At 33.7% G+C, this 15017-nt stretch overlaps 2 protein-coding genes across 2 annotated transcripts; both read left to right on the top strand.

Moving 5' to 3' along the window:
* The first annotated feature begins 2983 nt into the window (after window positions 1-2983).
* LOC125203234 lies at window positions 2984-3450 on the top strand. The gene has a single exon (XM_048101546.1). It carries the CDS (start codon window positions 3032-3034, stop codon window positions 3326-3328), a length of 297 nt encoding a protein of 98 aa, XP_047957503.1. The 5' UTR covers window positions 2984-3031; the 3' UTR covers window positions 3329-3450.
* Window positions 3451-6663: 3213 nt separating this feature from the next.
* LOC125204506 lies at window positions 6664-9148 on the top strand. Its single transcript, XM_048103182.1, has 3 exons — window positions 6664-6853; window positions 8254-8459; window positions 8593-9148. Exons 1-3 carry the CDS (start codon window positions 6752-6754, stop codon window positions 8855-8857), a joined length of 573 nt encoding a protein of 190 aa, XP_047959139.1. The 5' UTR covers window positions 6664-6751; the 3' UTR covers window positions 8858-9148.
* Window positions 9149-15017: the final 5869 nt, after the last annotated feature.

Here is a 15017-nt window from a genome sequence, read left to right as displayed (position 1 = left end):
TATTTGGAGCTCGAGAATAAAAGAGATGAGGCAATAACTATCATGCCTCTACATGTATTTATTGGAGCTCGAGAATAAAAGAGGCGTGGCGTGGAGAAAACATATTTGGTGGAAACATATATATTTATTGGATTATCATGATCGTTTGTGGAAACATATTTGGTAAGATTGGAATGTCTGACTTTCGTTCATGGCTCTATTAGGATATTAATTAATAGTATGATAAAAAAGAAGACTGAGAGAGATTCGATTGTGAGAATAAAGTTCAAAAAAGAAAAAAAATGAAAGTAGGGTCAAAGCATTAAAGTGAATAATCTCACAAACAAAAAAGGAATAAATGTCAATGAGTTGGCGAATGTCAAGTAAAAATTTGTGAAAGATTAGGCGCGCAGTAAAGTTTAAAAAAGAATTATCTTCGATTCTCCAAGTTTTCTTTTTTTGTCATTTTCTTTTTTGCAAATAAATATTTATATATAACATGCACTCAAGTGTGAAGAGCTTAATTACAATTTTCCAGAAAAATCAAGACAACAAAAAATGCAGTGGAAATACTATTCTTATAGAGTCTAGTTTCGATTCAAGGCTTGTGAGAGTGATCTGTCCGAAATACAAAGTTGAATTTCAAAAACAAAGTAGAGTATATCGGCCCTAGCATTGCACGTTCGTGGCTCAAACTTTCCATATTCGTACCACGGGTAACAGTATTGAGCGCGTTCGGGTCTTGGCGTTACGAACCCTACGTGATACGCATGGCATGAATTTTTCATATTTGCGAACCATGCCTTGACATTGCATGATGCCCTGTCTTGTTTCCATTTTGGTGTCAAAATTTTGAAGTAACATCTATCTAATATATTAATCCTAAGAGCACTCCCAATGCATCGGCGATAAAAACCGGCGTTAAAACGCCGGTTATCGCCGAGTTTTCGCTGGCAATGGGGTTCAGTCGGCGTTTTTCCGGCGTTAATTCTACCGAATTAACGCCGGTTCCCGTTTTAACGCCGATTTATCGCCGAGAATACGCCGGCCACTGTAGGGCGCGTTCGGCGTTTTTTCAGCATTTTTTTTAATACCCAACGGCTATTTTTACTCCCCTATATATAATTCCTCCTCCTCCTCCATTCATCACACACAATCTTCTATATTCAATCTTCAAAATTATGAGTTCAAATAGGAAAAATTCCTGAAAAATTCCGAGATGAGGCCATCCAGATGTATAGTGGCCAGTCGAAGGGCTTCAAGTATTGGAAAATCTATGATAGGCTGAAGGATCTCCCCAAATTCCGGACGGAGATGCACAGCGCGCTGCACGGGAAATCGGTGCGCTCGCGACTTAGCGGTGCGGAGAGTGAGGGCAGCGCGATCCCCATCGACTTGTCTGAGGATGGTCCGCACGAGCGCCCTGTGGGAGCGAAGAAGGCGAAGGGGAAGGGCACATCGTCAGATGCCCAGTCGGAATCCCCGTTCTTACAACAAGCCACGTTCTCTTCCAATGCCGCCACTCTGGCGCAGTTGTACACGCTGTACTTCACCGGCGGCGGAACCCCAGAAGAGAAGCAGTCCCTCTGGTCGACCATCCAAAATATGAAGATCAAGATGGGCCTCTCGCCGGACGCTCCTCCCTCTTAGTTTTTTAAATCCTTGTTTTTTATGGTTTTTTATTTGTAGTTTTTTTTTTCTCGTTGTATTATATTTTCCAATGATTAATACAACGACGAATTGTTCATTTATAAATCTATTTATTAAACACATTTGTAGGGAAAATTAAATAATATTAAAAATGATGATGTAAAAATGAAATGTTGAGTTAGAGAGAAATAAGGGAGAAACCATTGGAGCAGTTGGCTAAAAGTTGGCTAAAAACTGGGGATAAATTTTGGTGCTGATGTGGCAGGAGTTAGGGAGAAATAAGGGAGTTTTTAGGGAGAGCATTGAGAGCGCTCTAAGGGCATCATTTAAAATTGGAGAATTTTGAGATTGCAGCCTCTTTATTAAAACCAAATTTCCAACATATACCACCGATTGAGAATACTTCAGCGTGAAGAATGTTTTGGCAAATAATTTCTAGAGTTGGATGTTTCGTACACAAGTTTCTATGGTTTATTATAAATAAAACGTAATAGCGTCAACTAGATATTATTTTTATTTGAGTTTTGTTTTCCTCCAACCTTTTCTTACTCCAACAACATATAGCTGCATGCACAGCAGATACGTGTTTGCATTACTATCTCACACCAAACATTTCTATGATGCACTACCTCCGTCGTTCACAAAGAAAAAATGTTTTAATTAGTGAAAAATGATAATCCATCACACAATTGGAGTTACTCTTATTATAGGCACAAGATTTAAGAAATATAAAGAATACTGAATGGAGTATTTTTTTAAATGAAGATAGTATAAATTATGTTTTCATGTGACTTGTAAGTTAACATATGTAATTACTTATTTAAGGGCGTTGCACATAGTGTGTAAACCTGTGGCCTGATTTCAATTTTTTAAAATAGTTAAAATCATATTTCTTTAATATAAGAACGTAACTGATTTCGGTTAATGGGTATATAAGTACCGTAGGAGTAATAAATATGCATACGTGTTAATTCTAAATTTTTTGGTTTATCTTAATTATTTAATTTTTATTATTTTACTGACATATTGGTAAATCAGTTTAATAAGAAACGTAATAATGAGTGATACGTACGAATAAAGTGTGGATATAAAATTAGTAATGATTAATAAACATGTAAAAATATTTTGTGTTAGGTTTATAAATAAAATATTTTTGGTGGTCAGCTTTAAACAAACTTAATAATTGAGTTTAAAGTTTGAAGTGGAAACAGAAAATGAAAAATCGAAGTTTAGCGGTGGAAAAAACATACAACCCCCAAGAGAGTCCTGCCACGTAGCATCACACAACATCAAGCTCCAATATTAAACCGCCACTCTCCCATTTTTCAGCTATATATATATGAATACAAATTAAGGGAATTTAATATATCGAATAATAATTAGGAAACACCTATGATTAAAAATGAAGAGGCAAAGCGGCAATGATGGGAAATGTGATGAGGTTAATAAGAAAGTGAGTAGGAAAAAGAGCAAAGGCGTGGCGGCGAGCGACACGAAACAAGTGGCGGTGGAGAAGGCGGAGGAGGAGGAGCGGAAGGAGGTGGAGGAGGAGTGGTGGAGTGGGGTGTATGAGGAGATGCCATGGGCCACCAGTTGGATCCCATTTTGGGAGGTCGAGGCCTATGATGCTTTATATGGTGATGTTTTGTGGGATTTTGATATTTGGGATTTCAATGGACTTCCTCTCAATCCATCTTAATTTTCTTCTGTATTTTGCTTATGTACTCTCTGCAAAATGTTTACTAAGTAGTTCGCTCTTCCTTGATGGAATATATGTACATTTAGGGCTCGTTTAGTTATATGGTCTGGATGTTAATTTCATGGCTTGGGTTTCAAGATACACTTTTCAAGATGTTGATTGGTGCGTAAATAATAATTGTAAAGAATAAAAATGACCTTATGCGTAAAAATTTTCTATAAATTGAAATAATGAATCATTGATTAAATTATCTAATTTTCAAAACATTAATTAATTTAAATTAATTATAATTGATTAATGACATATATTCGATGAATAATTAAATTTATAATCAATTGGCCCTAAATTTAGGCTAAACAGAAGGCCGAACAGTATAAATTGGATGCCCTAGGAGCCAAGGGCGGACTTTCTGCTTTATTCTTGGGCCTCATTGAAGTACTTTGAAAACAAACCAAACAAATTTTGTCATTTATATGCAAACCATGAGAAAATAGGGTAGGGAAAAAATTGCTCTACTATGCAAGTTTGTAGGAGTAAGACTTTTGCAACATCATCAACTCTGAATTGAAAATGTAGTGTTATGTTGCAATTTAAAATGACAATGAACACCCGTTGCTTTTCTAAGTTAACATACAAATTCCCTATTTCAGAAATGTCAATCAGGATAGTTTAGAGAATTTTGGTACAATCCTGCTTGAGTTTCAGGCTGATCGAGCTAGTTTTTTATTGTGTTATAAATTTACTATCCCAACCATTAATATTCGAGTTCGGGTTAGTCCAACGGACTAATTAGGTTACAACTATTAAGTACAATTATTTTATTAGTTTAGCTGGTTTTGAATCAATCCTGTTTAGATTCATGCTAATCGAACTAGTATTTTATCGGGAACAATCTTAAAGGACTCGTTTGATTAAAAAAATGGGATTTGAGAAGATATATAAAATAATATAAGAAATACAGGTTCCATGTCAAGGATATGCAAATATATGATTTTTTTGTTGTTGTTTGATTGAAAAGAAATTATCTAAATTTGTAAAGTATTTTATATAATATGGCTTAATTTAACAAATTGGTGGGTTACATAAACATAGTTAAAGTTATAATTTTGGTAAGACTGGGTAGGGCTCTTGTCTTATATTGGGCTTTGAGTTAAGTTTAACTATGATATCAAACAATTAGAAATGTCGATATATAATTCTCTATCTTGATATTACTAACTTATCAAACACGCACTAACACTAAATATTCGGGTTTCAAATTAGTCCAGCAGACTAATAAAAAACTATTAATAAAATTGTGTTATTTATTTATAAGTGATAAAGATATACTCCTATTTCTTGAGTTGTGATCAATGTCGAACCAATTTTAAAGACCGAACTAGAGACCAAATCTGGGCCACTAGATCTAGTTTTTTTGATGAGATGTGCTGCTGTGAAAATTTTTTCGGCTTCATTACTAGCCCATTTTACTTCATTGTATAGGTTTATTACTTCATTCTGTACGTAATACCTTGAAACTACAACATGTTTTTACTTGTTTCCAGTAAGTATTGAAATGATTCAACATATGCTTCATTCAAATTCATTGACGTGGGTTTTTGCTTGATTAACATTTAAAAATGCAATTTTTTCAAGTGAGTTTATTACTTCATTCAGAAACGTTATTACTTCATTTGATAAGATTTTTACTTCATTGGATAAGATTTTTACTTCATTCCAGTAGGACTTCAAATGCTTCTACACATACTTCATTCCAATAATTTATTCCATTATTCCATGTGTTTATTAAACCATATTAGCGCCATGGCGGTGGTGATAGATATTGTAGAGAGAAAGAACGGCACGCGACGGCGAAACCACATTTACGTACTGGAATGAAGTAAAAACCTACTGGAATGAAGTAAAAACCTACTAGAATGAAGTAATATATTCTGGAACGAAGTTAAATCTTCGTAACATGTTAGTATGACTTATTTACTTTCGGATGAATTAAAATAGGCTTATGATGAAGGCGAAAATAATTTATAAATTTCTATATCTTATCCATAAAAAACTAGATCTAAAAGCCCTAATTTGGTAGGGTTCGGTGGTTCGGTCTTTAAGAGTGGATTTGTGGATAATGAGACTCCCTATTTCTTACCGTTAATATATACACAATTACGTCATTTAACAAAATTAATATTATAAATAAAATTATATTTAGCATAAATTACAAATAAAAATCGAAAATATAAAGTGTATATAAGAAAGGAAAATTCGTAAGAAAATAATAATATAAAATTTTTTTGTTTATCTATTTCTTTTTAGTTTAAGACAATTATAAAGTTTCATCCTATCTCTTACCTAATAACTTATATTTTTCAGAAAGAAAAAAAAGAAGAAAATGTGAAAGAATTATATGAATGAAAGATTGTAACGGTAACACATGAGAAACGAAAAATAAGTAGTAAAAAATATTACTCTCCTTGTCATTTAAAATAGAACCTATTTCTATTTTGTTTTATCCCTTTAAATTAGAAACTTTTTAAGTTAGGAAATCTTTCTCTCTAATGAAATGGAATCATTTTTTTACTAATAATACTTCAACAAGTTCTTCTTATCTCATTTTTTATTTTACTAATTATGTATTAGATCCCGTATTATTGTCAAAGTTTCTATTTTTGAAGGACGAATATAGTATTTTCGTATAGCCAAGCATGCTAGCGCGGTATCTAATTAAGTTGTGATTTTTTAATCATAATCCTCTAGTTTTAGCGGGCTAATTGGAGCAGCCGTTGGGTCATGATGAACTAACATCCCTATTTCCAACTGGTGCATTCTACTATCTCCATCTTTTATAGAAATTTTTAAAATGATACGGGTTTAATGCGCAACTGATAAAATAAAAAAGAGGTATAAAGAAAAATGATTATTGTATTGTTAGTATAGAATGAGTCATACCTCATTATGATAAAAATAATTCTATAAAATAGAAAGTTTCAATTTTTAATGGATGAATCAAAATGAAAATTATTTTCGTTTTTAAAGGATAACGATAGTAATTTTTTATCTACATTTTTCGTGAGACTACATTTAAAATTTGTGTTTATTTGCCAATAAAAAAATATGGAGCATTAAATTCTAAAATGTCTAGATTGGAAAAAAAAAGAAAATTAATTACTTTCGTTCATAATTAATGTGTGATTAATATACCCGTTTGTTTTTCAATTAAATTCCATTAAATATAGTTTGACCAAGCGTGCAACGCACTTGCTCAAAATCACGTCAGGTTAAAGAATTTACATAAAAAGCGCTTTTCGGATAACAGCGTATTATTGTTTCTTCTTTTCCTACTGTGCTTTTCCATTAATCTGCACAAACACAAACACTCTCTCTGTTATTTACACCTCAATTACCCTGAGACAAAGGAGCGGGGAAGCTGATATGGGAGAAGGCAAAGGGTCGTCGCTCGTTCATCTCCTTGTCATTGTTCTCAGCTTAGTTGCATTTGGATTCTCGATTGCTGCGGAGCGCCGCCGTAGCACTGTAATTCATCCGATCTCTCTTGTCTATCGCCTTTTCTGTTCATTTCGACACATTCCAACTCGATTTTAGTTGATGATTGTGAAATGCTGTTGTTTCTTCTTCTGGTATCTGTGCCTTTTTGTTTGTGTAACCTTACTTGCTTTCTATACTTGGCCTTGCCAGTGTGTGCGGTTTCACCGTGTGTGTCCTTTTGGGGAAGGATTGTTTTTGTTATGTTTTCATGAAATTAATAGCTTGTGACACTTGATGAGAGCATTTTCACTTGAAATCTGTAACCTTTGATTTCTACAGGTTTTGGATTGACTATAATTATTTTAGAAACCCTCGGAAAGTAGAGAAGGGTTTTTAGATTTTGTTTATAGTTCGTAGAATAATTCGTTGTCGATTGATTAATTGTTGGTTTGCAATGTTGCTATTTCTGTGGTTAATTATGGTCCTTTATATTGAATGTCCCTTTTCTTTTCAATTTTTGTCATTTGAGAAATTAATTTCTGATTCCGGTGGTAGGCATTAATGTGATTTCTGGTATTTCGTGGATGTATTTAAGCAAAAGCAAAATTTGTTGTGGCAGATTGATGCCTCAGTGTTTCAATATGTTAGGTTTGTTATAAAGATTCCTTTTTTGTACGAAGCAAAACCTTGCAAACTTTTGATTACTGTACTTAAATAAATTTTGAAGAAATCATGTTGGGCTGGATGTTGCTAGATACTTATCGTTTATGAGCAACCTTTGGTAGCCAAGAAATGTGTAGTTTACTTCTCCTATCTCGGAGTGCAAGTTTTCTTTTTCCTCTGCTTACTCAGTTGCTGCTCTTGGCTGTGTATCTCCTATAAAACATGTTGTGAGTTTCCACATTGCTGTGTACCCTTAGGGCTTCAATTGGTTTTAATTGGCCACAGACTCAGATATTTTATGCATTTATCCTAAACTAAGATTTTAACATAGTATTTTGTCTTACTTTATTGTCCCATGTTGTTCTGGTTTTAGCTAGGTGTTGGTACTTGGTATAATAACCGGTTGATTCTTATTCTGGTGATCTTCTGCTTCACTGCTTTATGTTTTTACCTGTCCAAGATACGTATGCGTACGTCTTTTCAATAAAAACTTTGAATTACTTGATATTTATACAGTCCTAACTTCGAAACATTGTGAAACATGTTTTTGTACTCCAAACTATATTAGTGCTTTTTTGGTATGTTGGACTACATATATTCTTAAATACAGTTATCAAGATCCCAGAGACATTGTTCTAGCATGTTGCCTTGTTAAAACTATTGACTAATGCTAGCATTCAATATCTTTACTTCATAACCTGCTTCCTAACTTATTTACTTTTCATTATTTTAGCTGCGCAGAAATATAATTATGACTTGCTTTCTTATCTCTCCTTGCATAACAGGGTGAATTACATACGGATGCTGCTACTAATCAAACATACTGTGTTTACCACTCAGATGCTGCTACTGGCTACGGAGTGGGGGCTTTCTTGTTCCTTCTCTCAAGCGAGTCCCTGCTCATGGGTGTCACAAGGTGCATGTGCTTAGGAAGACCTTTGACACCCGGAGGAAACCGTGCTTGGGCCATAATATATTTTCTCGCCTCATGGTATATATAAATTATGTGTCCCTTTATTTTCACAGGACTCGGGAATTATGATATGTTGAATCACAGCATAGTAACTATTGCTATATCGCTTACTTGACTGGATTTGTGAATGATTATTGCTGAACTTTCACAGGGCGACATTCATAGTGGCCGAAGCTTGTCTGATAGCTGGTGCCAAGAAGAATGCTTACCACACGCAATACAGGAACATGATCTACGCAGATAATTTCTCTTGTGAGTCGCTACGAAAGGGCATATTCATCGCTGGAGCTGTCTTTGTGGTTGCAACAATGATTCTCAACGTCTACTACTACGTGTACTTCACGAGAGCAACCACTCAGCCAGCGAAGAAGCTCAACCATGCTGGTTCGGCTGTTGGCATGACAGGGCGTGTATAGGGAGGTGAATCGTGAAGAGTTTTTCTTGCTAGTGTGAGTGACTGTTATAGTATGTATACCTTAGGCGACGGAGATGTGATTGTTCTTCTTGTCTACAATATCTGTTGACTGATTAATGGTGAAATTCAAGCCAAAATCAGATCAAGCAGTGGAATCTGATTTTGGCCTGTTTAGATTTTGTCTGATGATGTGTCGTTGGGTCTGAAACAGAAATGATGTCTGGAAGGAATCTATGATATTTGATATAATGTCTTACAGTATTGATCAGTGATTAATACTATTGTTATGCAAGTTACCTGTATCATTGAGTGAGTGAACATCGAAAAATTTCACATGTAATACTCCCTTCATTTCCCATTAGGAGTCTCATTTATGAGCGACACGAGTTTTAAGAAATGTTAAGAAAAGTGGGTGAAAAAAATTACTAGAATAAGAGTCTCAATTGTATATATTAGTTTTAAATGGCATAGTGAGTGGAAATGAGTTAGTGGAATGTGGGATCCTATTACCATTTATAGTAAAAGTGAACTGAGACTCCTATTCGTGGATGGAGTAAAATAGAAAAACGGAACTCCTATTCGCGGATAGAGGGAGTACTACTGTGTATGAATTCTAACCATTCTCATCAATTATAAAAACTATAGAATTGCAAATAAGTTAGGCCAAAGGGGCCCAACCCAAAATCAAGTTTGTGCTGGCTCAATAACAAATAATCAAGTCCCACCAACACCTCAAATGTATTCATTTTCAAATGTGATTTGTTGGTCACTTGTTTGGTTACCTCGGTTTGTTCATTCTGTGGGGGTTGGTCACTTTTGGGCCACCCACATATATCATCGTTTATGGTTGTAGTGGATGATGATGCCTCTTTGGTTTCTTATAGTTTGGTAGTAGTGCTCGATATGTGGGCTTATTATTTAGTATGGTTTTATATTTTTCTAGTTCAAGTAACTTTTGGACTTGGACTTACTTGATCTTTTGTGAATAAAATTCTTAAAAAAAAAAAAAACTAATTTGAATAGACATATTAAAATGGCATAGATAAACTATTTTTTGGGGACACAGTATCATTCTCCCAATAGTAATACTCCGTTAATACCATAGCTGGATAGCCGACCAACCCAACAGCTGGATCAACCGAATCTATCGTCTCTGCAAATCTATGTTATTTTTAATTGTCAATTAATAAAATAGCAGTAGTACTACTATAAACTTCATATACATTAGCCACTGCATTGTTTTATAATCGTATGTACGAAGTGACATGTGATCAAGATTTTGTGCAATGTTGAAAAATGAAACGGGTGACGGGTCTTAGAGACAATTTAACTTTGCTAATGCTGGTATTAGGAAACTTAATTCTAACTGCTTCACATTCAATATATCATCTTTTATATAGATTTAAGAAGTTGGTATGGATTTAAAATTCGATGATACTTAAACTATTAACTAGAGATTTTGAGTGCTGAGGATGATTTTGATATTTATTTATTACTAATAAAATAAAATAGTAGGTAGTACAATAATAAGCAACTTGAAGTCTTTTATAGCAAATGGCAATTTACAAAACCACACAACACGGGGACCCTTGGACTAATTAGAGGACCAGAAGCCTATACATTTGTTTGTTTATATTATCGATTTTCGACATGTATTATTTTTCTTATTCATTTGGTCTACCCAAATATATTATCGTACGAAATCAAGTCAAGCATATGTCTATCACAATTCACAGCCATAGTTGAATATATGTGACAATGCAAATAGCCGCCCATCCTCCACGTCATTTTTAACGTGTGTTTTGTTAATTATTGAAGGGCCTACTAGCACTAGTACAATCTCATCATGTGAAGGGGTCAATTATAAGAGTTTATCGTTCTCCCTCTTGAATAGAATCAATCACAACTTCGTAATCTATTTATATAGTACTTCCTCCGTCCCAGATTAAAGTCACTTTTTGCCCTAAAAGTCCGTCCCAGTTTAAGAATCATTTTTAGAATTTTCCATATTTGGTCATAGAATTTTACCTCATTTTTCATCAAAATTATATAAAAATGTCATTATCTACCGTCCCAACCATCTCATTTCATTTATTACACACTTCAACTCTTTCTTAAAACCCGAGGCATAACAATAAGTGACTCCAAATGTGGGACGGAGGGAGGAGTATTAATTATCCTACTTGATTAACAGTCACATATAACTCAATATCAAGGCTGGGAATTCGGTTGATTCAGTTAGAGTCAATTGACCACAACACCCCAAGTTTCCAAAAACGAAGAACTGGAACCGAAATGAATTAGGTTCCTAATCTATATACACAGTTTGATTCGATTAATCAAAGAGAAACCAAATTGAAAAAATAAATTAAAATTGGTGTTATAAAACATTGGACAATGTGAATATTAAGAGGTTCATTACTTTTTTATTTTTCCCACAAATTTATCTAAATGACTTTCCTACAAAACCGTTCAGGTATTAAAAATTTAATGATTATTTAAATAAAGTGAGGGTTATAACCTACCTAAACTCATAGAAAATCACAAAAATATAACCAAAGATCGGACTCATTCAAATCTATAGTAAAATTCTCTAAATAAAATAAAAATAACTTAAACACAGAAATTTTAATTAATTATTTTTGCTAAATCGATTCTACTATTAGTTGTAACCGATAATTATCTCGTCCTTAGACATGGAACCAGGACTGAACCGATCCCGACTGATCCTAGATCAGTTATTTGATTATCATCGATCTTTTCAATTCGATTATCGGTTAACTGAATAACCTATATGGCTATACCTAGTGCTACACAAGATTAATTTAATTTTTTTCTAAAACCTGATTGTGACTTTATTTGATTCCAACAAATTTCTCCATCGACGTGTGGCGTTTGGAGAGTGGGGCCCATCCCTAGCAGTAAATTGTAAATAGCTCCCTCTACTCTCCGCCATAAAAACACAACAACAAAACCAGCTAAAAAAACCGGAGATTTCCTTACATTACATGTATGATCAACGACTCCACTCTCTCTCTCTCTCTTCTCTAACATGTAAATGGAACATTTAGCCGTCAATTCATCCCATTCTCTCTCTATCTCCAGAGCGAGAAAACAGCATCAAAAGTGATTTTAGTGAAGATCAGAAGCCTCCGTATATACCCCGCCGCCGGCAAGAAGAAGAAGAAGACTCGTTGGGGGGCTATTTCGGTAATCTCGCTATATGTGGGCGCATCCCGATGTCACTTTCCGGTAGAAAAAGACTGTTTTGCCCACCGTCGCTGGCGCTGCTCCTGCTTATCATACCTCTTCTTCATCTCTGTTGGATTTCAGCCCAAATCCAGGTAGGGGCAATTCGGTCATTCCCCGCCCCCAGAATCAATCAAACCCAGATTTTCACAGAGTATTTCAAATCCAGAATTTCCGGTCTCAACACCACTGCCACAAACACTACTTTTCTTGAAAATAAAAGGAGAATTCCTAGCTGCCCAGATCCTCTCCACAATTAGTGTTACTACATTTAATTTTCCATTATTTTTCATTTCTTGGATTTTTTTAATCCAAAATACCCACGTTTTTTCTCGTATCTCAGTTCACGATGATACAATTTGTATCCCCTTTTCCAGATTTATTGTTTATATTCCACGGGCTAAACCGTGGGTATTTTGGGAATTCAAGATTCTTCCTTTTTTTGCTTCATATATCAAGTAGACGATGAGGATCATATAATCATGATGCACTAATAATCTCTAATTAATTAGTTCTGATTTGAGTATTATTCTTAATCTTAATGGAAAATTCCAAATTTTGGTTATATATGTTTTCAAATTCTAAATTATTTCACTATCACTGTGACCCCCTCAAAAAAAATGTTTTTTGAAAGATATAATCAGTTTTGAGAATATCACAGATACTATTGTTTTAGTGTTTTCACTGTTTCGTCGCTCAAGACCAAAATTTCTTTTTAGTGAGAATTAATTGGGGCACAGTTTACATTTTTGGTATTGCTTAGAGCATTTTGCTCTTCTATGAGTGAATTTTTTTACACTTTGGTAGACTTACCTCATTTTTCCATAATTGGTAACTGCAGATTCTGCACACACTTTACGTTTAGTACGCCACATACATTTATACAAAAGTTACCTTTGCAAAAAATTTACTTCTATTTACTGTGATCAAAATTTTTATGTGTATGATTGAATGTTGCTTGAATTTTCCTTTCAAGTGATGCCGTTGCTAAACAGTTTTGATTTAGATTTATGCTAATGGGTCCACATGGGAATTTTCATGAATTTCAGTGGATTTTTTTAGTTATTTTTGAGGTCTTAATTTTGTCATGGTGTATATATGGTTTTTGGCATATTAAATTAAATTATATATGGACAATCGGAAGAGAGAGAAATAGACCCTCGCTCAATCAGATGACCTTTTTTTTTTCTTACTCGTATTTAGGAATTGGGATGTCAAGAATTCTGGTGATATTTTAATTACTTGATGTATGTCTTTGGTAATTCTTGTCTGCAGCTGCGTTACTTGAATTGGGTGAATTTTGGGCGTGTAAAAGTTGTTTTGATTTAAAAGCTGTAGTTGTAGTTTACTTGGATCTGTTGTGTATTGAATTGTTGCTTTAACAATAAATTTGATTTTCACTAATATGGACACTACTTGTACTGACACTGACTTCAGAAATATTGTTATAAACGTATGGTAAAAGCAAATGAATACGGTTTCTTTAACAAAATAAATGCACCTTCCACAAGATTATAGACCATATTGCTATGTATCAATAAAGATTAGCAAAATTATGTGGATTAATCGAAAATGAATTTGTGGCAATTTTTTTCATGAACTGATGAATTGTAAGATGTGAGACTATACAATTCAACTTATTACTCCACTAATTAATTGTGCACACACTTATTCACTTTATACTTATAATGTCTTAACAACTAAATTTAATTCGTCATCCATTATATGAGAAGACCAAGCCATTGATCTAAAATGGTGGTTTCCTAGTATAATAATTTACAATAAAGCTTAAATACACTACAAATTCACAAGTACTCTCGGAGACTGTCACAATCTTGATATGTCTAAAACAATTTCTCATTACTTTCAAATGCATATTAAGTTTATGTAATAGTGTAATATATACTACAAATGGAGTCAAAGGAAATTTGTCACATGGGTGTCTTAAATAAACATAAGATGATTGAGAAATTACATGAAAGAAGAAATAAAAAAGAAATGGTGAAGCTATTATTTTACCCAGAAGAAGTTAGATAGATTGACAGGAAGGAGCAGAGGGTTTCAACTGTGACATTGAGAAGATGGATCATTACATCCATAAATCTGATGCAACTTTAAAGGAAGACAGATCCATTCCACAACAGTTAAAATTTGGTCCACTTCACAATCAAACGCCAAAGTTTGGCTGAAATCCATATAAATATACAACCTCTTTGTCATTTTCTTGTAAAAATTGGATGTAGACAAAATACATTACCAAATGGAAACAATGCTTACAGGATTACGATTTACGTCAAGCTCAGGGGTATTATAGTAATATTATTGGTTCAGCATTTCCTCCAACCCGGATATTGCACTAAAATAATAGTAGTATGATAAAGCTAAAATCAATTTTTCTTTACAATACTAAACTAGTACTACTATGGAAATATTTCTCAAAATATACTGTACTATTTCCTCCATGATCAACTGTCTCAATTGTTTTTTTTTTTCAGTCCATTCATGATTAAGTGTTTCCTTTATTTTTTTACTACTTCAAATCCCACTGATTCATCTTAATAACATTTTATTATTCAACAAAAGTAAGAATTATTTTCTACCTAAATTTTTGTACCACTTTCTATTATATTTCTTAAAATCTTAAGTCACTTAATCGTGATCGGAGGGAGTAGTATTCGGAGGACAAACTATAAATTAAAATCCATACAACTTAGATATGCATATACTATTGGTACCAAAAAGGAACATCATACCCCGCCGATCCCTTCTTTAATATTTTTTTTTACTTAACTAGTATTTTTGGATAGGTTAGGTTATGTAAAACTTGTGTTTCATAATATAGATCTAATGAAGTTTAAGTATAGAGTTAAATAGGGTTAGAAAATTACTTAAAATGCTAAGTAATACTAGTA

Source organism: Salvia hispanica, chromosome 2 (genome assembly GCF_023119035.1).
Source record: "Salvia hispanica cultivar TCC Black 2014 chromosome 2, UniMelb_Shisp_WGS_1.0, whole genome shotgun sequence".
Lineage (NCBI taxonomy): Eukaryota > Viridiplantae > Streptophyta > Magnoliopsida > Lamiales > Lamiaceae > Salvia > Salvia hispanica.
This window is presented reverse-complemented; position numbering and strand designations above follow the sequence as displayed.